The 22,667-nt window shown below is 61.9% G+C and overlaps 2 protein-coding genes across 2 annotated transcripts; one reads left to right on the top strand and one right to left on the bottom strand.

The window, feature by feature from the left end:
* The first annotated feature begins 3,972 nt into the window (after positions 1-3,972).
* Positions 3,973-8,828, top strand: CBX8 (chromobox 8). Its single transcript, XM_042966755.1, has 5 exons — positions 3,973-4,127; positions 4,519-4,562; positions 4,748-4,813; positions 4,928-4,994; positions 5,468-8,828. The coding sequence occupies exons 1-5, from the start codon at positions 4,059-4,061 to the stop codon at positions 6,365-6,367; spliced, it is 1,146 nt and encodes a 381-aa protein (XP_042822689.1). The 5' UTR covers positions 3,973-4,058; the 3' UTR covers positions 6,368-8,828.
* A 3,501-nt stretch (positions 8,829-12,329) lies between these two features.
* Positions 12,330-21,231, bottom strand: CBX2 (chromobox 2). The gene is made up of 5 exons (XM_042967285.1): positions 21,145-21,231; positions 21,029-21,072; positions 19,967-20,032; positions 18,071-18,173; positions 12,330-16,626 (listed from the first exon to the last, which is right to left on the bottom strand). Exons 1-5 carry the CDS (start codon positions 21,214-21,216, stop codon positions 15,322-15,324), a joined length of 1,590 nt encoding a protein of 529 aa, XP_042823219.1. The 5' UTR covers positions 21,217-21,231; the 3' UTR covers positions 12,330-15,321.
* Between the last annotated feature and the right edge of the window lie 1,436 nt (positions 21,232-22,667).

The following is a 22,667-nucleotide window of genomic DNA, read 5'->3' as shown; positions in this document are numbered from 1 at the left end:
TTCCAGAGACTGGGACGGAGGGCTCGGGCTGGCTCTCAGGTGTGGGGAGCAGGTTGGAGGTCCTTTGTCGGGAAGGGACATCGGAGCCGTGTGCCCAGGTCAGCAACACCGGTGCAGAATCGGGCCAGAGACCCAGGGGTTGGGGAAGCAGGTGCCCGAGGTGGGCGGGCGCCTGTGTTTCCGTAAACAAAGAAACCGGGCAGCTCATCTCAGGAACTAGGGGTGGAGGGAAGGCTGCGGAGAGAATCGCCGACAATTTCCTTCATAAAAATGCGATCTGAGAGCATTTGATTTCCACTTTCACTCCCCCCTGCCCCCCGCCCCAACACCAGCACTGTCTCCAAAGACACTCAAATTGCAGCCATATGGGGCTAAAGTAATAGGAAGCAGTTACCTTATTTACTGCAGAGGCCGCGCACTCCAACCTGACAGCGGGAGCCTAGGGCAGCGGAGCAGTGGGATTAAAAGCAGAGGGTTCTTTGAAACTTTGTTTTGTTTACTCCCAGGGGTGCGCACGGGGGAAAAGCAACGATCAAACTTTGAAAGGGAAAAGAGGTTGTGTGGAGGATAGAAGGGAGGTGTCGAAAGTTGAATGATCCAGGAAGGGACGTTCAATCACAGAGTGGGGAGCGGGGTTCCATGTTCTCTTGGTTTCTAAGTGCCACTGGCTGACCAATTTGAAAGAACCCTGCCCCCTCAGCCGGAATCGTGCCCCCACCGCTCCCGGGCTGGCGCCCTCTCCTGGCACATACGGGCATCCTCAGTGCCCACCAGGGAGGCCCCAGCTCTGAGTCCTGCCCCACCACAAGCCCATTTCTCAGACTGCTACCTCTCTGTGTCCAAACTTTCCCGGAGCTGAGGTCGCTCAGTGACCCGTTTTCCCACTCTCTGTAACCCTGCTCTATCCAGGACATCTGTTGGTGGGTACCAAGCAGGGATGACACCCTGCCCTGGAGGGGGGGGGGATTGCTGCTGGAAAGAATGGGGTTCGGTCTGATCTCAGATTATTCTATTCCCCTTGTTTCCTTTAGGACCGAGTTCTCTCCTTGCTCTGGGCTCTGCAGGAATGATTCCCGATGTTTGCAAACTCAGACACCTCACAAGCAATAATTTTGTTCAGAACAAGGGCTTTCACCACCAGGCATAGAGAAAGGCGGGAAGGCGCAGGGGGGAGCTTGGGGGAAACACTCAAGACCCCCCCCCCCGCAGAGGAGGGGGCCCTGCATAGCCGCACCAGGCTTTTCATTTCCCCATTTCCAGCTTCCGAGGCATTTAGGCAAAGAAGGAAAAGAGAGAGGGAGGAAAGGAGAGAGAGAGAGAAGGAGGGAGAAAGGCAGGCAAGGAAGGAAGGAAAGAAGGGAAGGGAGGGAGGGAGGAAGGAAAAGAAAAAAGAAAGAAAGAAACACTGGGAGGGAGGTGGAGAGTAACTTTTTCAGTGAAACTGAAACCATCAACGTCTGCACGCCTCGTGCAGACTCCAGGTCGGTGAAGGCACCCAACGCAAACACAACTCCCGGGGACAGGGCTCCAGAAACCCTATCTGAAGGGAAACCGCCGCTCATTGCGGGCGCAGGCGGGCCGGCGAGGGGTGGGGGGAGGGCGGGAGGCGAAGCGGGTCCCGTCCTCCGGGTGCGCGGGGCAGGCTCCCTCCCTCCGGCCTCCAAGGTGGCCCTCGTGCCTCCTCGGGCGGCTGCTGCGGGGCAGACCGGCAGCGTCGCCCACGGCGGCGGACAGCGGATTCCAAGAGGGGGCAGGCGGGGCGTGCAGAGCGACCCGGGCCCAGGGCGGAGGGTGGGCTTTCTCTGGGCGGGGAAACCAGACACTTATAGGCGGCTGAGGCCGACTTTATTTTTACTGCCCAAACTGTTGGAAAGTATTTAAGCTTAAACAGAAACAGCTGTATCGCTGGCACCGGCCAACGAAACTATTTGTTACCGGGAATGACTTTTTATGATTAAGGACGCGGCCGTCGGCGGCCTCTCGCGGGCGGCCCGCGCGGGTCTGCGGGGCGATCTGGCCGTCGTCAGCTCGCTGTTCGTTAAGACAGAACGGCCAGAGAGATGAGCCTGGGCACCCGGCGCCCACCTTGCAGAGTTTGGAGCAAGGCCAAAACCTGGAACCCCGCGTTTCCAGGGGCGGGGGCGCGGAGTGGGAGGCAGGGTGGGCCCGAAGCCGCGCCGGTCCCGCGCGCCCCGCACGGCGCCGCGCCCGCCGCCCGCCGCACACCTAACTTGGGACAGGAGGCCAGTTTTCCGCTCTGGGCTCCCTGCCCTTTCGAGTCAGACTCCTTGGCTCGCCTTCTCGCTCTCTCTCTTTTTCTCGTTCTCTCTCTTTCCCCCCCCTTTCTCCCACTCCATCCCTCGCCAAGGGAAATCGCTTCCAGTCAAGTTCATCGCCGATGTTTTAACTAAATCATGGGTCCCAAGGAGTGGGTGTTGTGACTTGCAGCTTGGGCGGTAAGAGAAAAGGGTCGGGGAGAGCTGGGCCCGGACTCGGGCTGCGGTCACCGCCGCCGCCCCAGCCACGGGTCGCCGCGAGCTGAGCAAGACGTGTGTGTGTATGTGTGTGTGTGTGTGTGTGTGTGTGTGTGCGCGCGCGCGCGCGAGGCGTCCGTGGTCCGACCCTCGCCCCCTTTCCCGGACCTGCTATCTTCGCTCTGGAGCCCCGGTCCCCCAAGAGGCACTGGACCCCGCCACGCCCCCGCCACTTCCCGCTCGGGGCTCCCTGGCCGAGTGTCTTGCTGCGCACGTCGGGAAGAGCCGTGGACAGGAAGTGCACGGCGCAGGCCCCGCAGGTCGCCGGGGTCCGCGGGGAGCGGGACGCGCCCGCAGCTACTCGTCCCAATCCCAGCCAAGCTCCAGGCTCTGCCTTGGTGGTCGTCCACGCCCTCCCCCCAGCCCCCCAACACACCCAGGCCGGCCGGGGGCAAGGAGCGGCTGGGTTGGGGCTGGCGACGCGCAGGGCCGGGGCCTGGCGGGGACGAGCAGCACGGGCTGGAGGCAGGGGCAGGTGGCTGCGGGCGTCGGGGACGAGTCAGGGGGCTGGAAGAAGGCGCGCGACGTCCCCCGCGGGGTCCTGGGACGCGGGAAGGCTGGGTGGGGGCGGGGAGACAGCGGGTGTCCACTAGGTCTTGCGTTCGGCTTCCGAGCTGGGAGTGAGCGCTGGAGCCCAGCTCGACTCGCAGGGCCCGGAGGGTGGCCGAGGGCAGGGCTGCGCGACAGGAGACCGAGACACAGGCACATTGATTTGTTAGCGGGATGGGGCTGGCGGCGGCGGGGGAGGCCGTTGTCATGGAGACCGAGGGTCGGGTGTGCGGAAGGGGTGAGGGGGCCAGGAGGGAGCGGGGTCGGGGCGCGTGGCCGGCTCTCGGGGTGCCGGCGCGGCCCGCGGAGCCCCAGCACCTGTGCATTGTGCATTGTGCGGCGCGGGCGGCGGCTGTGGGGGGAGGGGAGGGCGCGAGTCCGCGCGGTGGGGGTGGGGCGGCCGGGGTCTGCAGAGGGGGCGGGGCCTGGCTGACACCACCGCGGGGGTCCCAGCGAGAGCCTTGGGGGACGCGGGGCACCGGAGGGACATCTTGGTGGCGGGGGAGGGGGCCCCGGCCAGGACAGAGGGTGGACGGCCCCCTCGCCAGCCCCGCAGACTGACAGCGGCCGGGCCCGCCCTCCCGGCGACGTCACTTCCGGCGGCGGCCCCCACCCCCTCGCGTTCAGTCTCTGGAGTAGCCTCGGACTCCGCCCCCTGGCGATTGGAACGCGGGTCACGTAGCAACGCGGGGGAGAAAGGGAGAGGGGCGTGGCCCGGAGCTCGCCCAATCGGCGCGCAGAGGCGCAGGCCCCAGCCGCTCCGCTTTAGCAACGTCGTTAGCAACACGTGGGGCCGGAGGAAGCGCGGGGCGGGAGGGGAGGGGGAGCGGGCGCGCGGGAGGGGGGCGGGGAGGGAGCGGGCGCGCGGGAGGGGGAGGAGAACTGACGTCAGCGGGAGAGTATTATGGTCTGTCGTGCGCTGGCTGCTGCTTTTCTGCTCCTGGAAGCGGCCAAGGGGGGAAGCGGCGAGTCAACATGGAGCTTTCAGCGGTGGGGGAGCGGGTGTTCGCGGCCGAAGCCCTCCTGAAGCGGCGCATACGGAAAGTAGGTACCCCCGGGCCTTGGACCGAGGCTGGCCGAGCCCTCCCCTCCCGGCCTGGGTTCCCTCCTCCTGCTGCAGCCCAGCTTCCCTTCCCCCAGGTCCCAGCAGCGGCCGCGGCCGTGGCGGCGGCGGCGGCGGCTCTGAGCCCAAGCGCTTTCCTTAGACTTGCAGCGATGCACAGATTGCATGGGTGGGGGGCGGGGTGGGGGGATGAATGCCGGTGCATGCACTTTGTGCAGCGTTTCGTGCAGGGGGTGATGCAGCGAGCGCGTGCCTTTCGCGATGGGATTTCGCGCATTCATTTGGTGCATGCATTTTTTGCATGCATTTCTTGTGTCCTCGTCATGCATTTCTCCCCTTGCACACACGCATTTTCCCCCTTTGCATCCGCAGGGACGCATGGAATACCTCGTGAAATGGAAGGGCTGGTCGCAGAAGTAAGTAGGTTATGTGCAATTCTCAACCCCAGACTGTTGTTCGGGAGGTTTCTTTCTTCCTCTTTTTCCCTTTACATTGAAATACAATACAATGCAACAAGAAAAGTTACAGACGTACACACACACACCCGCCGCTCTTTCCCTGTTCCCGGGACTGACGCCCATTTCTTCCTGATTTCCTCTAGGTACAGCACATGGGAACCCGAAGAAAACATCCTGGATGCTCGCCTGCTCGCAGCCTTTGAGGAAAGGTACAGGCCCTTTCAAGCCTCAGACTCTCACTTAGGAACATGGGTCCAACCTGGACTGGAGTCCCACTAGGTTCTTTACTCACACACCCCTTTCTCTTTCCTTCCTTTCTCTAGGGAACGGGAGATGGAGCTCTATGGCCCCAAAAAGCGAGGACCCAAACCCAAAACCTTCCTTCTCAAGGTAGGAGGGCAGTATCCAATGGTGGGCAGCAGTGTTACAGTGTCATTTGGGGGGGTGGGGAAGGGGGCTCTGAGGGCTTAGGGAGCTTTGGGGGTGTCCACTGCTCTTGGCTATTTGTAATCTAGGAAGGAGTCCCCAGACAGGCTGTCACCAGGTCAGTGGCAGTGCCCAGAGGTGTCTTGGGGGAAGGGGTTCAGCACACTAGGATTCGGCCCACAGCCATCCCAAATAGACATATAATCAAATACAAGCAAGAAGTGCGCTTTCTGCAAATGGCTGCTTCCAGACAAATTCTCTGCTTCCCCCAGACTGCTGCCCCTAAGCCCCACCCCCACCCATAGAGAAATCCGGAGGCATCAGAGGGTGAAGCAGGGAGGTCCCCCCCCCGCCCCCCCCCCACCCCCGCTGGAAGAAGGGTCCTGGGGGAGTGGGCAGGGCCCTGGTCTGCTCTCGACATGCCTTCTCTCTTGCAGGCCCAGGCCAAAGCAAAGGCCAAAACTTATGAGTTCCGGAGTGACACGGCCCGGGGCATCCGGATCCCCTACCCTGGACGCTCGCCCCAGGACCTGGCCTCTACATCCCGGGCACGTGAGGGCCTTCGGAACATGGGTCTGTCCCCGCCGGGAAGCAGCAGCAGCACCAGCAGCACCTGCCGAGTGGAGCCCCCTCGGGACCGGGACCGAGAGCGGGAGAGGGAACGCGAGCGCGAGCGGGAACGAGAGAGGGAGCGGGAGCGTGAGCGGGGTGCCAGCCGCACAGATGACAAGCCCAGCTCGCCGGGAGACAGCTCCAAGAAGCGAGGCCCCAAGCCCCGGAAGGAGCTCCTGGACCCCTCGCAGAGGCCCTTGGGAGAACCCAGTGATGGCCTCGGAGATTACCTCAAGGGCAGGAAGCTGGACGAGGCCCCTTCCGGGGCAGGAAAGTTCCCAGCTGGCCACAGCGTGATCCAGCTGGCCCGGAGGCAGGACTCGGACCTGGCCCAGTGCGGTGTGGCCAGCCCCAGCCCAGCCGAGGCCACAGGCAAGCTGGCAGTGGACACCTTTCCGGCCAGGGTCATAAAGCACAGGGCGACCTTCCTGGAGGCCAGAGGCCAGGGCACCCTGGACCCTGGTGGCCCTCGGGTCCGGCATGGCTCAGGCACTCCTGGCTCTGTGGGGGGCTTGTATCGGGACATGGGGGCCCAGGGGGGAAGGCCCTCCCTCATCGCCAGGATCCCAGTGGCCAGAATCCTGGGGGACCCAGAGGAGGAATCCTGGAGTCCCTCTCTGACCAACTTGGAGAAGGTGGTGGTCACCGACGTGACCTCAAACTTTTTGACCGTCACCATTAAGGAAAGTAACACGGACCAAGGCTTTTTTAAAGAGAAAAGATGAATTGCTGGGTGGGTGATCGCAGGACAAGAGAGCAGGAGAGAGAGTGGGAGTGCAAACTTGGCCTAATGCTTTTTATTTCTGGGTGGGAGGCGGCCTTCCGGGCTGGCCCTGTCCCTAACTTCACATACCCCAGTCCTTTCCATTTCTCCTCCCTCCCCTCAGTTTTGGTTGGAAAGATTATCTCTAGAGTTATATTTTCTATTAGATGTAAATATGTTATTTAAGAAAAAATATCTAAATATATATATTTCAACTCTTGAAGTTGTTTTATTTAAACAAGCAGAGAGAGAGAGAGAGACTCAGCGTGGTTTAGTTGGGGCAGACGGGCTGAGTCGCCGCCCCTCACCCACCCAGAGCACTAAGGAGTTTGGGGACCTAGGTACTGGACTCTCTGATCGTGTCTGGAGGGACTGGCCTACCCACCTCGCCCCTCCCTTTTCCCACAGCCCCAAGGCAGACCCCTGGAACCAAGGCAGGACCCGGATTTTTTCTCTCTTCCCATTGGCCCACCAGGCCAACAAAAGATTAGCTCCCCAATCAGAAAAAAAGGGGGTGGGGTCAGTCTGTTTTGCTTTTTTTTTTTAAGATTAAGAAGTCTGTTGGAAAAAAGTATTAACTTGAATAACTTTTGTGTGTGATGTTGAAGGTAAAAAGTTAGAGAGTTGCAGGTGGTTGGGGAGCAGCAGATTACCCCCCCCCACCCCCACCCCCGCCCCGGGGACCACACCAGGAAATGCACTTTAAGGGAGATGTGTGTGTTACACACGCAGATCAGATCGTGTGTATGTAATGTGGATAAACTCTCCCAGTTCCCTCGATTCCTTTCCTTACTCCACAGAAAGAAAAGAAACCCAGCGAATCTGTTTACATTCCCGAAATGCCAGGATAAATTGGGAGGATTGCATGTCAGTGCCCAGAGTTCGAGACAGTTGTTGTTTTACAGGAAAAGTGTTTGGGGGCGGACTTTTCCTTTTCGCGCACTCTAGCTTCGCCAGGAGAAGAGACGGTGGCCCCCACCTCCCAGGAAGAGTTGGACTAGCCTCACTCCCTCGGGGAGGGCGGGCCGCCGGCTCTCGGATGGACGCACGGCCACACAGGCCCACCCTGCGGGACCCACGGAGGGAGGCGCGGCGGCGGGCCCGGCCGGGAGTGCGGTGCAGGGTCTGGGCTCGGGGCTCTAGGAGCCGGGCAGGACTCGCCTCCCGGCGGCTCCGGCGGGCGAGGGGAAAGGAGGGGCGAGGCGAGGTTTTCATCCAAGAATGCGCATCAGAACTTTTGCTTTTTCCTCCCCCCCCCCCCCCACTTCTTAAGAGCAAAAGCTATAATTTATAGGCCTTTTCGATTCGCGGAGTGTTCTCTATTTGAACTCGACATTCAGACTCCGCCAAAGGGGGCGGGAGGAGCGGGAGTTGAAAAGAGACGGCCCGCGGCGGTGGAGGCCGTGCGCGGCGGCGGGGCCCGGGGCGCCCCCGTGCGCTCCAGGGACGCAGGACGCGCGCCCCTCTTTTGACTCGAAAGCACAAATCTGTCCTCCCCCCGCACACACACCTCCGTCCCTTGGAGGGCTGATCCTGCGGCCTCCCCGGCCTCCCCCGCACTTAAAGGGCTAGGGAGATCTGACTGCCCCCCTGCTTGTCGAGGGAGAGCAGGGGGGCCCGGCGCACGGGAGGAAGCACAGACTCGGGACGAGAGAGGCAGGGGGCCGGAGCTGGGGGGAGCTTCTGGATGGGGGTACAGAGTGGGCACGCCAGCCTTGTCCTCCGCACCCCCATCTTCCCACCTCCCTCTCTCCCCCAGACTTTCTTGCCTTTAAAGAGAGGGGGTTTAAAAAAAAAAAAAGGAAAAAAAGGGGAAAACGGTGTACTACATGATTTTATTTGTTTTTGAATATCAAATTGCGCCTATAAAGAGAAGCCCCTCGAATGGGGATTTTTATCTGCTCACATTTGTCAGACTGGTATTTTAGACTTTGTATAAAGAAGCGCCGTTGACCAAGTGTATCTATTTAAATGTGGACGCTGTTTTCAGACGAAGCTTCTTCGAAGGGGCATGTCTGTTACCCAGTGGACGGTAACTCGGGGACGCGTGTCTTTACCTGGCTGCCGCCTTCCTTTTGTCCCTCGCCCCCTTGGCTCCCGTGTCCCTCCCTCGGGGCTGACTTTGCCCCTTCCCTCCGACGTTCCTTGGCCAGCCTGGTTCTGCTCCCAGAGCCCCCTCTGTCCGCCGTCTGTCCGTGGCCGTGCGTGTGTGTCTTCTCCGCTCGCTCTTGCGACGCTGACCTGGGGGGTGGGAGGGCGGGGGCCAGGGCCGCTTGGCTGGGAGTCTGCAACCGCGCGGGATGTGCGCGCGTGTTGGGTTTATTTAATTCTAAGATGTGTACAAATCTCGAATCGACCCCCGCCTCAGCTCAAGAGTGAAGCTTCGGTACCTATCTTCTGCGGTCGTGAATGTCTGTACCCAATACCGCTTTCTACGTGTTTAAATATATACTTTGTAAATAGAGACGTGTCTCGGTTTTATTGTTTTCTCCCCCCCCCCCCCCCAACTCGAGCAGAGGGAAGCGTAGCCCCGGGAGAGAGGACCCTTTCTTCCTCTCTCCTTGCCCATCCCACCCAACCCCACCTTGGGCCCCGTGGGCCCGGGAGGATCCCCGCGCCGCAAAGGCCCTTCCCCAACCGGGGGAACTTCCCAACTAGGGGAGGGGGGAGAGACTGGCCCCGGAGGGAGTGGGGTGTGACCCTCCTTAGCCTCCCGGGGTGGGGGGTGGGGGTCGTGCCTTTCCTCACCCAGCGGCCGCGTTTCTCTGGGGCCCAGGTGGAACTCGGGGACCCCAGGAGGACGGGCGCGACCTCTCGGGTCCCCTTTCTTCTGGCGGGGCTTCCCCCCGCGCGCCCCACCCCTAGGCCCGACGTCGCTGGTCCCCGAGGCCCGGGCGCCCCCAAGCCGCGCGCCCCGGGTCATTCGGCCTGCTTCCCGGTGCTGTCGCGGGACCCGCCCCCCAGACCCACCCAGCCTCGCCAGCGCTCCCCGAAATGCAGCGCCTCGCGCCTATTGATTGAGGAATTGAATTCGCGGGTATTGCTAGGCAACTGACTGCTTGGAGCCGGCGCAGAGCAGGCTGATGTGATTAGTGAACCTGGGCTGCCGCGGCGCAGCCCCGCGCCCCCCGCCCCCCGCCAGCATCGCCGTCCCCGGCCTTCTTGGGGTGTAAAAGCCCCAACGCCGGGCGAGGCGCGGTCGGGGGAGAGCAGAGCGCAGGGTGGGGATGGGGGGGTTCTCGGCCCTTCCCGGCCCAAGAAGACTTTGCTGGGCGCGGGCGTGGGGCGGCAGAGGAGAGCCGCCTCCCGGACCCCAAGGCGGCCACCGCAAAGTCCCAATACCTCCCTCGAAGCAGCCGCGGGCCTTGTCGCGCAGGGAAGCCCCGACCTAGGCGCCCTGGCAGAGCGCGAAGGGAGGGGCGTGGGGACGCGTTCGCCCGCGCATCTTCTGTCCTCGGCCAACCGATTGGGGACCCCGCCCTTGACGGTGCTCTCCGCGCCTCCTTCCCCAATTCTGAGAGCCCAGTGGGAGGATCCGGGAGGTGGGGAGCGACCTGCGCCGGCGGGGAGGTGGGGGGTGGGGTGGTGGGAGGCTCTGGGCAGCGGGTCTCGGGGCCTTGAGCGCCCTACGGGCTTGAGGGGCCCGCGCCCTCTGCGGGCGGAGTCCGGGGCGGGGATGGAGTGGGGAGGCCGGCGAGGGGCGCGGAGGGCGACCAGCCCCTGAGCTGTGGCCCAGCTGCTCGGCCGGGACTCCCTCAAGCGACCTCTCCTGGGCGTCTGGACAGCGGAGTGGGCTCATGTTCGGGAAGAATGGAGGGCTCCGACTCAGCCCCCACTTCCCGGCCACCTGGGCACCGGCACCCTCTGCGTTGACCGAGAGCTCCTTCCGCGGTCTCCGTTCCCTGGGCAGGTTCTCCGGGAAAGCGACCAGCGGGGGAGGCCTTGGCCCGCGGTGCCGCCTCCGTCCTGGGTCGGCTCGCCTGCGTCCCTAGGGCCGGGCCGGCTCCTGTGGCTGCCGCCGGTTGAACTGGAATCTTCGTGGCTCTCTGTCCCTTTGGTGCTCACAGCGCACGGATCCTGGTCGAGGCCCTGTGCTGTGCGCGCGAGACCCGACGGCGAGAAGGCCGGCACCGGGCGTTTCGGGGGCTCAAGCTCTGATTTCCTCCTCTCACCAAAAAGTCCTCCAGGCCCAGAGGGGGCCTCGGATCCAGCTGGAGTCTGGGATGGGAGCTGCTCCGTGCTTGGCGGCGCTCCACGGCGTCCAGCCTCGGGGGCCTGGACACGGGGAAGAGGCCGTGGGTTGGGGCCGGGGCTTTCTTCCCAAGACTTCGGAATTGGAGGTAGCCAGGGGCACCCGGGAGCAGTCGGGGTGGGGATCGCGCCATTCGGTTCCCGGGGGCAGCTCGGAGCCCGAGGTGGGGACTGTCCCCCCGCGCGTCCCAAGAGCCAGAGGCTCGAACTCCGCGGGTCGCGCGCGCCCTCTAGAGGCGATGGCCTCAGTCCCTCTCCCGGCGCCCACCCCCTCCCGGCCTTTCGATTCGCGAAGTGCCTTCCTGGGTTTCCAAATGAGCCGGGAAAGACTCGTCTCCCCCACCCAAAAGCGCGCCACAGTGGGCCACGGTGGGCGCCCCCTCTGCGCCCCTCCCTTGCGGACAGGAAGGGGGTGTTCAGCCGGCGGGATCCGCGTCCTCGGAGCCTTGCTGACCCATCGCGCCAGGCGCCCTGGGGCTGGACCCGACAGCGCGGGGCTGAGTCCGGGGGGAGGCCGAGGGCCGGGCCGGGGCCCTTGGCAGCCCAGCCCATTCTTCTGGGAAGGCGGTGGATTAGGCCATCAGATCAGCGGCGCAGAAACGAACAAAGGCCGGTGTGGGTCAGGGCCCCGCACCCGTCTGGCGGAGCCTCTGGACAACCGGGCTCCGCTCGGCTCGCCTACTCCTCCCCGGCCATCCCCACCCCTTCCCGCAGCTCTCAAAAGCCATAGAGAGAGGACAGGACGCCTAGCGTCATCCCTGCCCACCTTCTCCAAAACAAAACAGCTCCAGCGTCTGCAGGGACAGCGAAAGAACAGGCCTGGAGCCCTCCCTGCAAGAGCCTCACGTCAAATCCTCAGGCCTCTTCTGGAGAGTGGGCTGCGTTGGTATTTGTGGTGGGAAGCTCTGCCGGAAGGAAAACGTTCAGGCCTTTGCCCCAACTAGCCTTTCAACTAGTGGTGGCCAGCAGCCAGACCCCTCTTCTGCCTCCACTTCAAAGGGAGCTCGGTTCTCCCTGGAGGCTGAAATTTATGAACAAATTCGTGCGTTGGGTGATGCAAACCTTACAGACCCAGGGAAGGTTCGTAATGAGCAATCATCTCTTTATGATGAGCTACGAGCAAGGAGCACAGTAGCAGCAGGGACTGGAAGCCTCTGGAGCGCCACGGTGACTCCCGTGGGACTTTATAGCCGGTGCCCCACGTGGTGGACTCTAGGGTTTGAGTAACTTTCCAACACAGGATCTTTTTTTTTTTCTTTTTTACTTAAAACGTCACTTTCTGGGAGAGGTTTCAAAGTGAGTTTATTCTGTATGGCAGCGTCCCTGGCTTCTACCCACAAAGTGCCAGTAGCGACCAACACTGCCCCTGCCCCCCAGTTGTGACAGCCAGAATCCTCTCCAGACGTTTCCAAATCACCCCGTGTAAACTGCCGATGGAGGGGTTCACCTTGAGAATCAACCCCATCCCTTTGTTGAGAAAACAAAACAAAACAAAACAAAACACCTTTTTCTGCTCTCCAGGAAAGGGGCCATAACCCTCTCCGAAAGCTTTGGTTTTTGTTTTTGTTTTTTTGGTCCCATGATTCAGTCTGTGTCCAGAGATGGCTTTTGCCTCAAGAAAGGGAAAGTGAAGGCAATTGTTCCCAGGCATCACTCACGAGGTACACCAGGCGGACAAGTGAAAAACAGTATTTATTGATATACTAAAAATTAACAGAAAGTAAGACAAAAACCTGACACCATTCACTAATGTCTTTCCCCTGCAAAATAAATTAACGTCAAAAAAACCCCAAAAAACAAAAAACCTGCAACGTATGCCTAGTGTTAGTTCTCCAAAAATACTAGAAAAGCAACCGAATCTTTAGATGTATTTGAGCAAAATATCTGGTCATCTAGGCACACTACTTTGCCCCTCCTCCCACCCCTCCCCCCAAACCACTGTGGGCTTCCTGGGGGAAGCATTCTCTCTAACTGGTAGGTCCTGATTGAATATGGGGGCTGGGCTGCTCTGATTTCAACAAAGATCGTAAGCTTCCCAGGGCCATAACCTATTCACTTTTGTCCTTTTAAAAAAGCGAACAGCCGTAGTTTAAAGCAATTAGGAGTGGCGTACATGAATTTCTTTTTTTAATTAAAAAACACAAATCAAGCCAGCAATCGGCACTGGTCCAAAGCTCTGGTCCTTCCCATCTCCCCCTAATGAAACCTCTAGGCCCAGGTCAGAACTTTGAGCGTAACCGAAACAAGGAACGCTCTTTTTGGTACCAAAAAATATATATAAAAATAGGTCAAATCCTCTTAAGAGGACAGACTGGGCACTTCTTCCTATCCGTTACGAGCAAACAAAGACACGACAGTATGAAAACACCCACTCAGCATACACTGTGATGCGGTCCACGGAGAAGACCCTGCAGATTAAAGAAACGAGGGGTCTCGAACCAGACGGAACTGATGGATGCCCAGCCACACACACACCCGCCCACCCACACGCACAGCACACACATGTCCACATAGCAGCAAATAAAAAAGTACTACTTTTATTGGTAAACGTGACGGTCAACTCTTCAGTGAAGGCAGTCATGCCTGCACGCGTGCGCGCACACACACACACACACCCTTTTAAACACGAACCACGTGGAGTCAGAAGCACCAGAATGAAAACCACACAACACAGCAAGGCAAAGTGGCTGGGAGTAAGGTGTTTGCAGATTCGACTTTGGGATTATAGTAGCTGGTAAACAGAAAGGCACCGCATCGGGGTTTGGTGCAGACACACGTTTGTCCGACAGCTCACGGGAGCCCGGGCTGTCCCAGAGGCCTGGGGAGCCGCTGCTGGCCTGGCTTTGCGGCCTCTAAGGCAGCACAGCGCCTGGCACAAAAGGAGCTGAAAACCCAGGAGCCGGTGAGCCCCCCTGAGGGGGAGCCCTCTCTTCACAGCCAGGGAGCACGTGGGTGCCTGGGAACCAGAGGGGGAGCTGGTGCCAGTGGCCCAGTGTGCCGGGACCCCTTTCTTCCAGACCGTGCAGTGCGAGCCGCGATCCCTTCCTCCCACTTTCCAGCTTTTAGCCTGGCTGTCTGGGACCCCCAGCCCTCCGGATCTGCCCAGATGGGCACCCCTCCCTGCCGCAGCCCAGCACAGCTACCGCGCAGGAAATCTGGAAGCTACATCCGGATGCCCCTTGGCGAGGTCCTGGACACGTGTCTGTCCCCAAAGGCACACTGTTGAAATCGATTCAGGTTCACAAAAGCCATCTTTCTATTTGGCGCGCAGGGTGAGGGACTAGGGGGGCTGGAGGTCTGGCAGGCGCGCCCCTCAGAGAGCAGAGCCCGCTGTGTAAGTCTGGGCTCCCCTGTGATCAAGGCAACAGGACAGAGGGCATGCCCACACCTGCTGGCTGGCCGTCACTGTCACTGACAGCCGAGGCAGAGGAGGACCCACACCTCCACTTTTCTTTTGGCATCACAAAGACCCAGCGTCCCCACTCCTTGACCCACCTTTCTGCCACAGGCCACACAAGACAGCTCCCAGACTCGGCTGTCTGGGGGCAGGCAGATTTGCCCTTTCCTGGGGGACCTCCAACAGGTGGGGCGCCCAGATTGTGCCCCACTTCCAAATGGTCCGAGGGTATAGCCTTGCAGCTGGGAGGGAGCACACGGAACCCCCAAAGGCGGGAGGGATTGTCAGGGAGCAGGGGGGTGGTGTCCACCTGGGGGGAGAGGCCGCCGTGGGAGGGAGCTGGGCTAAGCATCTGCCCACACTCCCACCTTCCAGGGGCTCTCAGAGGCCCTCTGTGGGACCCCGGCTGGGCTGTCCTGGCACGAACGGCAGAAAGGAGGGCAGCCAGAGACACCCTTCTGCTTCTCCCCATAACGGGGAGGCTCTAGATCAAACCGCTACGAGACGGGCCCCTCCCAGATCTGACTTCTAAGACATTTCGGTGCCGCAGTCGTTAACTTGAACCAGGCTTACAGGGCACCAAGGGAGGTCTGCAGGGCTCCCGAGCACGGCTACAGCCAGCCTACATTCAGGCCACGGCCCTCTGGTGTCGACATGGGGGCAGGGACAAGGAGGCAGGCAGACCCCTAGTCCTTGGCAGCTCAGGCACTGAGGGGAGTCCCGACTGGTGAGGTCCCTCACCTGGCCCATGGCCCATCTCCTAAAAACCTAGCTGAGCCCGCACGGCGTCCTTCAAGGCCCGACCCCCCCCTCCACCCCAACTTCCCAGTACACGTTCCTTCCCCACCGCCGGGCAGGAACGACCAACTGGATCTCTCCTCTAACAGCTGCACCCCTGGGAAATCCAGAGGAAAGCTGACCACTACTCTGTCATCACAAGCCAGGGAGAGCGGTTCAAACAGCCAACAGGGGACGGCCTTGAGAAACGTTCAGCCAGAGACCCGGGAGGCAGACTTCCTGAGGCATATGGGAAGTGAAAGCAGAGGCCCAGAGGTAGAAACGAGGGCAAGGCCAGGCCTTGGCAAGGCATCAAGGTATGACCCTGCCTGAAGCCACAGGCAGGGCCTCGGGGAGTCCCCTCCAAGCCTGCCCTTGAAGGAGGCTACCCGGACCCTGGGAAGGGCCCGGGGTACAGGGCCATCATCAAAGCAAAGCCAGAGGCCAGAGAAGGGCAGGCAAGAGCCGGGCAGCCAGGCGGCTACGGGGCATCAGTAATGTCTCAGGTTGAAGAAGCCCACGCTGGTGGGGGACTCCTTCACCGTGACTGTGATGAGGTTGGCGGTGACGTCGGTGACAAAGACGTGCTCGATGAGGCTGCGGGTGGGCTTCCAGTCCTGGCTGGTCTGGACAGACACAGACAGGTTCTGTCCAGCGCCGGGCGGGGAGGCCGGGTCGGGGTCGGAGTCGGAACTGCTGTTCTCCTCTCCGGTGCTCATCTCGGACGGCAAGGCCGCCTTGCGCACTTCTCCGGGGCCCGTGTGGCCCTCCTGCCCACCGGGGCCCGAGCTGCCTTTGACACAGTCCCTCTTGCCTGCAGGGGTGGGCAGAGCGGCCCCCCTAGAAGCCGGCTTCTCACTCTTGTTGGTGTCGGAGGACACGCTGGCCCCACTCCCCCCGGGGGGGGCGCCCCCGGCGCTCTTCCCAGTGGCTGGGTTGGTGGCAGGGACGCCCTTGGTGGCCGCAGCATGGCGGGCAACCACACCCACCCCCGGTGTGCCGTTCTTGACACTCTGTAAGTCCAAGACCTGGGGGCTCAGCTCCTGGGCGGGTGCGGGCTGGGGGCCCAGGCACCCCGCAGGGGCCTTGCCACCGCTGTGGACATAGGGGGACCCCCCCGCACTCCCTCCTTTCTGCTCCACAGTCCCGCTGCCAGGGGCCTTTGGGGCTTTGCTTCCCGGGGGGCTCATCCCCAGTTCCCCCTTCTGCGTCCTCACCTTGAGGTCCAGCCCGAGGCCGCACTTGCTGGCGGTCTGGGCCTTGAGCGCCAGTCTGCTGGCGGCCTGGGCCTGGCTCTGGCTCATTCGGTTCATGTAGTGCACAATGGAGCTCTGCCAGCTGATGCCACCGCGGCTGGGACTGCCAGCCACGCCCTTCATGAGGCTGGCCAGGTTCTCCGGGCTGGCCACGGCGCCGGGGCCACCGCAGGCCTCCTTGGCGTGGGCCTTCAGGGCCGCCAGGCCCGCCACGGGGGCGCTGAGTGGCGGGGGCAGCTTGCCGGCCGGCGTCCCCAGGTCCTTCCGGGCGGTTTTCAGCACCTTGGCCAGGCTCACGGGTCTCCGGGCCGCCTTCTGCTCTGGGGGCAAGGGCTTGCGGCCTCGCTTCTTCCGGACGGGGTCCTTCAACTCAGGCTTGGCCACCAAGATCTGGGCCTTCTTCTGAGGCACCGGGTGGGTCTCGCGGCCCCGGGGACCCCTCTTGGCGTCTAAGTCGCTGTCTTCGTCTTCGTCCGAGGAGGTGGAGGAAGACGTGGACGAAGACGTGGAACTGCTGGACTTGGAGGGGGCGTCGGGTTCCTGCAAAGAGAACGGGAGGGGTCACCACCTCCACGGCCGGGCCCCCGGCGTCCAGAGGGCGTCAGACGCCTCCAAGCCAAACCTCTGGTGGGTTCCACAGGAGAGGAGCCGCCAAGAGGGAGCGACTTCTCGGCACCTCGCTCCAGAAAAGTTTGGGAAGTCCTCCCGAGAGTCCGTGGAATGCAGTTGAAAGCAGAACCAACAGCACCAAAAACCCCAGGTGGGTCAGGAAGTCAGGGCAGAGTCAGCGCGGTCGCGTCCCCGGCACTAGGGTCGTGATGGGGACAGACTCCGCTGCACACAAGTCAGAGGGGAAAGCGCAGGGCAACCCAACTCACGGGCCTCGGGCCAGGAGGCAGGAGAAGATGTGCAAGGGCTCCGCCATCGAACGCAAGAGGACACCCTGCTGCAGTCGTCACGCTTCCCAAGGTGACCCCTTCAGAACATTCCAGCGACCAGGAAAACAAACTGCTGCCCTCCCATCTCCTGGGCGTCTCCCCACGTGCAAGTAACGCAGCCCGCTTCCCACTGACTTGGCGTCTCAAGAGGCGCACCGTAGGGAGGCCGAGCCAGCACGGGCTCCCTGCGGCAAAGCTCGCCTGCCTTCGGCGGGGGACAATCCAGGGCCGCCCAGAGCCTCAGGGCCTCCTCATCCGGCCAGGCCCACCGCCTCGATGCCACTTCCGTGGTCCCCAGTTGGTGGGAGCCCGAGCCACAGGGCTGGCCTGGGTCGCCTCCCTCCTTAAACACCCCACAGTCTCCCACACGGGACCCCCCCCCCCCCCAAAGCTTAAAGCAAGGTTTCCACAGCCTCCCACAAGGGCGGTTTTTGTAAGCGACTGAGCTCTGGGCCACAGTGTGTCGTTTTGAGATCCTGGGGCAGGGCCCTCGAGAAAGGAATGTAAGACACGGTCAAGACCGAGGCCCTGACCCTTTCGCTCCATGCTGCCTCGGAACTGAAGGCAGGACGCTGCCACCGCCCCCAAGTGCGCGTGTACCCGCGAACTGCCCTGGTTAGTTGTGTCTATTCAGTGAATGTACAAGAGCCTACGGTGTCCTTCCTGTTCCTGTGAGCCACCAGCAGTGAGACAGTGGTCAGCAGACAAGTCTGACTCTGCCGCCCACTAGAAAGGAGTGTAGGAAGGACACAGAATGAACAAGAAACCGGCTCTGGAGGGGGTCGGCCAGTGCAGGGCCCTGCTGGGGGCGGGGGCAGGGGCAGGGGCAGGGGCAGGAGCTGGGGCTTGCTGTTGCCCCCTGCTGGCAGAGGCACAAGTGAGGAAGGAAGCCTGAGGCGGGGGTCTTCTGAGCAAGGGACCCACCTCTGTGGCCACAGCAGCCCCATCCCTGTTCCCCAAAGCCCTCAACCCTCCCGCCCCGCCCAGAGAGAGCCCAGAGAGAGCGCCGGGAGGGAAGGAGCCACGTCAGGCCAGCGGCCACCCACCTTGAGCTTGGAGTGCCGGCTACAGGACATCACCGTGTGCTTCCTGGGCCTGCCCCTCGGCCGCTTGCCTCGCTTCCGGTTCTGCACCTCCTTCTCGTGTTCCCTTAAGACAGTCACCAATCAGGGTGGGAGAAGCCCCGCACCCACACCCCCTCCCACCACACGGGAACCCCAGGGCTTCAAACAGCCCGACACTCAGAGCCTCGGGTAGCTGACCGCCACCTTCACCGCCAACACCTGGGCCGTCAGTTAACGTATCCACCGCACAGGTCTACACCCTCCCCTGTGCGATATGCTTATTGTTTTCCATCCCTCCGTTTCATTTGCAAAAGCGAGAGAAATTCCAGCAAAGCTGGGAAAGGAACACTTCTCCGGTTTTCTGACTCCCCTTCAGACAAACCTGTGCTAACCGCGGTTACTTCCTGCAGGAAAAACGTTTTATGGAACTTTTAAAACGCAGCCCGCTAGGAGCCAGAACTCCCACGTGGTGAGACCCCACCATTGCAAACGAGAGACCCAGGCAGGGAGACAAGGACCATGGGCCCCAGCCTCTGCCTCTCCGCAGCTGCACCACGCTCACACGTCCCCGGGGCACAGGTCAGGGGGGACCAAGGACTCTGCTCTTAGAGCCGGTGCCCCTGGTACACAGTTCCCTCCCCGGTTCCTCTTCCTAGGACCTCGCTGTTCCTAGACAGTATTCTAGATTGGGAGCACTGGAGGCGCCCAGTCCCGAAGTGGCTGGGGCTCAAAGCTCACACCTCCGGGAGGACATCTCCAGTCAGCTCGGGAACCCCTGGGACTCAGGGTCGTAAAGCCAAGACAGCCGCCTCCTGCCACCCCCAGAGGAAGCTTGTACTTCAGGGCACCCCTGGGGAAGAGGCTCAATCCGGAGAAGCTTCCCGGTAATTAAAGCAGACAAACATCACCTCGTTGGGGCCCGAAAGGGCATCTCTTAAAGAATCCAGTGATTCTTTATAAAGCCTAGCTTTATTTTCTTCCTGTTGTCATGGCTTCTCTGAGAAGACCAAAAACACCATGCTTCAGTGGGGGGCGGGGGGAGTGGGTTAAAAAGTGGACCAGAGAACATGCTGGCCAGACTGACCCTAGACGGGCAAGTTTTTGGGCAACTAACCCATCTGCCTCTATCAACAGGGCAAGCCCCAGCAAAGCACCCACACCTTGCCTCCACCAGCGTGCTTGGGAACAGCACCCCCCACCCCCGGACCCTCGGGCCAGGGTGGGAGGCCCACCCGTCGCCTGCCCCTCACCCCCCCTTTGCCTGAGGTCAAAGGAGGTCTCTCTCAACGCCAGTCTCCTATCTAAAAGAAAAGATGACACCTATTATTATTACAAGAGCAAATTTGTCCCGAGACTGGCAAGGGCACGCGCTCAGTCCCACCTGGCTCACAGCTTAGCTGTGCTGTTTGGGCTCCCTCTCTGAGCCTTCTCTTGCCCAACGGCACCCTCAGGCAGCACCGGGCAGCCAGGTCACTAATTTTATGGCAAACCTGTCATCCTGGTTTTTCTTAGCGCTGTTAGCAAATTACTCAACAAAAAAGGCCGACCAGAGGAACCAGAACTTTTCACGAAGGAACCGAGAAGGTTCGTTTTTGCACGCGTGGCTGTCAGAAAGGCCCAAAGCAGCACTAACTCAGTGACTTCTTAGGTCTGGACACATGCGGGCCAGCCGAGGGAAGGTGGGGTAGGGTCTCATCTGGGACCTCGGGGCTTGCTGCACCTTCAGACATGGGACAGAAGGTCCTCTGGTGACCACCGCTACTGGAACTCAGACCACAGCACAAGCCCCGGACCCCTGGAAGGCCAGCACGGCTCTATGATAGGCCACTGTGTCCCCAACGCTGTCCCCCTTCCCACACGTGGTGTTAACTTTCTCACTTCTTCTGGAAGGCCAGGAGCAGCCTCGGGTCCAGGATGTTTTCCTCTGGCTCCCAGCTGTTGTGTCTGGAAAAGGAAAAAACAAGATGTCGAGAAACACCAGACAGGCAGTGACCAGCTACTTCAGAAAACAGCCGGAGTGGGGTTGCCCTGTCGCCCTCCAATCCCTGCTGGGGGCAAGGGCACAGGGGTGCTGGGGCAGAGTGCCCCCAAGTCCCACCCGTGGCCAGGATGAATTGCTGGAGACTGGGGGTCTTGAAGCCAACACCTTAGCCTCAAACTCAAAGGGAAACCACCACCTCCACCCCCAATTCACATTAGGCTTCAGGAAAACTCCACAGTCTCCCCCCCTGGGAGGAAAACGAATCCCAGTGAAATGGGAAGTAGCCGGGAGGGAAGCCCCCAAACCCTGGCCCGGATCCAGGAAGGGAAGGGAAGGCCGCTGCAGGATGCAGGGAGGGGAAGGCCGAGGGGCACAGCAGCGCAGCCCAAAGATTAAGAACAATGTGGCTGGCGCCCAAGTGAGCGCGGGCCAGGGCACCGGGAGGGGAAAGCAAAGAAAGAAAAGTGGGGGCCGGGAAGAAACGGGAAACGGGTGGGCCCAAGGAGCTGTAAACAGAGCCCCTTCCGGGGATGCCAAACACCCTTCCTTACTTTAAAAGGGGTAGAGAGAGAGAAAAAAAAAAAGGAGTCCTACGTCCATCAATAGAAAGCTCAGGTTACAGCGGGGAAAATGTGGACGGGAGGAGGGGGGCTCGCGTCCCGCGCGGAGGGCCGGGGCGGCCCGGGGGCACAAGCAACAAATGGGCGCGGGAGGGAAGCGGGCCGGGGGCGCGGGGTCCGGGCCGCGGCCGGAGGGGCTTCCGGGGGAGGCCGTCAGCCCCGCGCCCCGCGGGCCCGTAAACAAAGGGCGGCCCCGCGCAGGCTGCGCGCCCCCTTCCCGCCGAGCCCGCGGGGACCCCGCGAACTTCCCGCCCAGCGCGCCGACGCCCCCGCCCCCCCGCCCCCCGGGGCCGAGGTGGCGCGGGCGGGAAGGCGGGCGCCGCCGCGTCGGGGACTCACTTGGAGGACCAGCCGCGCCACTTGACCAGGTACTCCAGCTTGCCCTGCAGGGAAAGAAGAGGCGCGTGAGCCGGGGCGGGAGGGCGCGGGGAGGGCGCGGGCCGGGCCGCACGCACCTTGCGGAGCCGCTTGCTCAGGATGCACTCGGCGGCGAAGACCTGCTCGCCCACGCTGCTCAGCTCCTCCATGCTGCCGCGCGCGCCCGCCCCGACCGCGGCGCCCGCCGCTCCCCGCTCCCCGCTCCCCGCGCCGCCGCCGCCGCCGCCACCGCCGCCGCGCGCCCCGCCGGCCGCACACAAAGCACCGCCCCCGCCCCGCGTAGGGCCCGCCCCGCGCACGCGCACCGCCGCCGCGTCCCCGCGCCGCGCCCGGCCCGCGCCCGCCCCCGCGGGCCACCCCCGTCCGGCGCCGACCAATGGGAGAGCGGGGGCGGGCGCGGGGCGGGGCGCGCATTGTTCGCGGCGGGCTCGGCCTCGCGCCCGGGGCCGGGGTCCCGCGCGCGCGCGCGGGGGCCGGGCCCGGGGTTGGGGGTGGGGTGCGTGTGGGTCCCTCGCGGGGAGGAAGGGGCAACTCGAGGCCTGGGACCCGGGAGCCGCCCGCCGTGCCCCGCTTGCGCCCCGGGGCGCGCCCGGCCTCCTCCGAAGTTCGTTTTCCGGGCAAAAAGCCATTGTTCGGGCCCGAACGGGGGGAAGTCGGCCGCTTCCTGCCCCGGCCTCCGAGGGGCGCTGCTGCGGGGCCCCGCCCGCCCTCTACCCTTCCGCACTGGGGCCCCTTCTGCTTGGGGCAGAAGTCTTCTCTGTTTTGCGCGCCAGCCAGCCAGCCGAACGGGGCCGGGGGCGGGGAAGGAAGGGGAGACAAAGTACTGGGGCAGGGGAGCAGCCTAGCCTTTTCCCCCCCAAAGGCGGGAGAGAAAAACGCACCAAATGAAGACGCCTATTGCTCCGTGTTTTCTTGGAGCCATGAAGAGTGGGACCCACCCCCCAAGATTTAGGGCACGCCGTTGGGAGGAAAGCAGTTGCACCTTTTCTTACTTTGTTTCGCGGTTCTGAAGAAATGAACGTGATGGTGGGGGTGGGGGGGGGTGGGAGCGAGGTTGAGGAGATGATTCTAACCTAGGACTAGGTCTCTAATGGGCCCGACGGGATTTGGCGATGTGTCCTTTGCATCAGTTGCACGTGACGGAAAGGAGACCGCGTGGAGGCGGGGGTGGGGGTGGGGGGGGGTGGCCTGGAGTCCTCTCTGGGGTCGTCGTGGGCAGCCTGCCTTTTTATTTTCTTCTGCTGAGATCCGTATTCCCTTGAGCAGCTCCCCCTTAAATCATTTAGAGCTTGAATCAAAGTCAAACGCTGAGTAAAGGCGATGTGCATCAGCCTTAACTTTTTCCACATCAATACAGTTTAACTCAATGAAAACCCATCTTCTGGTGTTGGCGTCTCCCTTGAATGCAGCTGCCAAGTGCTCTCTCTGCTGAGCAAATCAGAAAGTCGTTTCTTGTCGCAGGAGAATGTCTAAAAGTAATTTTTGATCATTAAAGCCGTATTTATAAAAATTCTGCAGGAGAAATGTATTTGTCGTTGTTGTTCTAACGGAAATGCCTGCTGTAAAAATTGGGAACTGCAGGGGCCCCATCTTTCCATTT

The sequence above is a fragment of the Panthera tigris genome, chromosome E1, assembly GCF_018350195.1.
Source record: "Panthera tigris isolate Pti1 chromosome E1, P.tigris_Pti1_mat1.1, whole genome shotgun sequence".
Taxonomy (NCBI): domain Eukaryota; kingdom Metazoa; phylum Chordata; class Mammalia; order Carnivora; family Felidae; genus Panthera; species Panthera tigris.
Note: the sequence above shows the minus strand (reverse complement) of the source record. Positions and strands in the feature narration are given on the sequence as shown.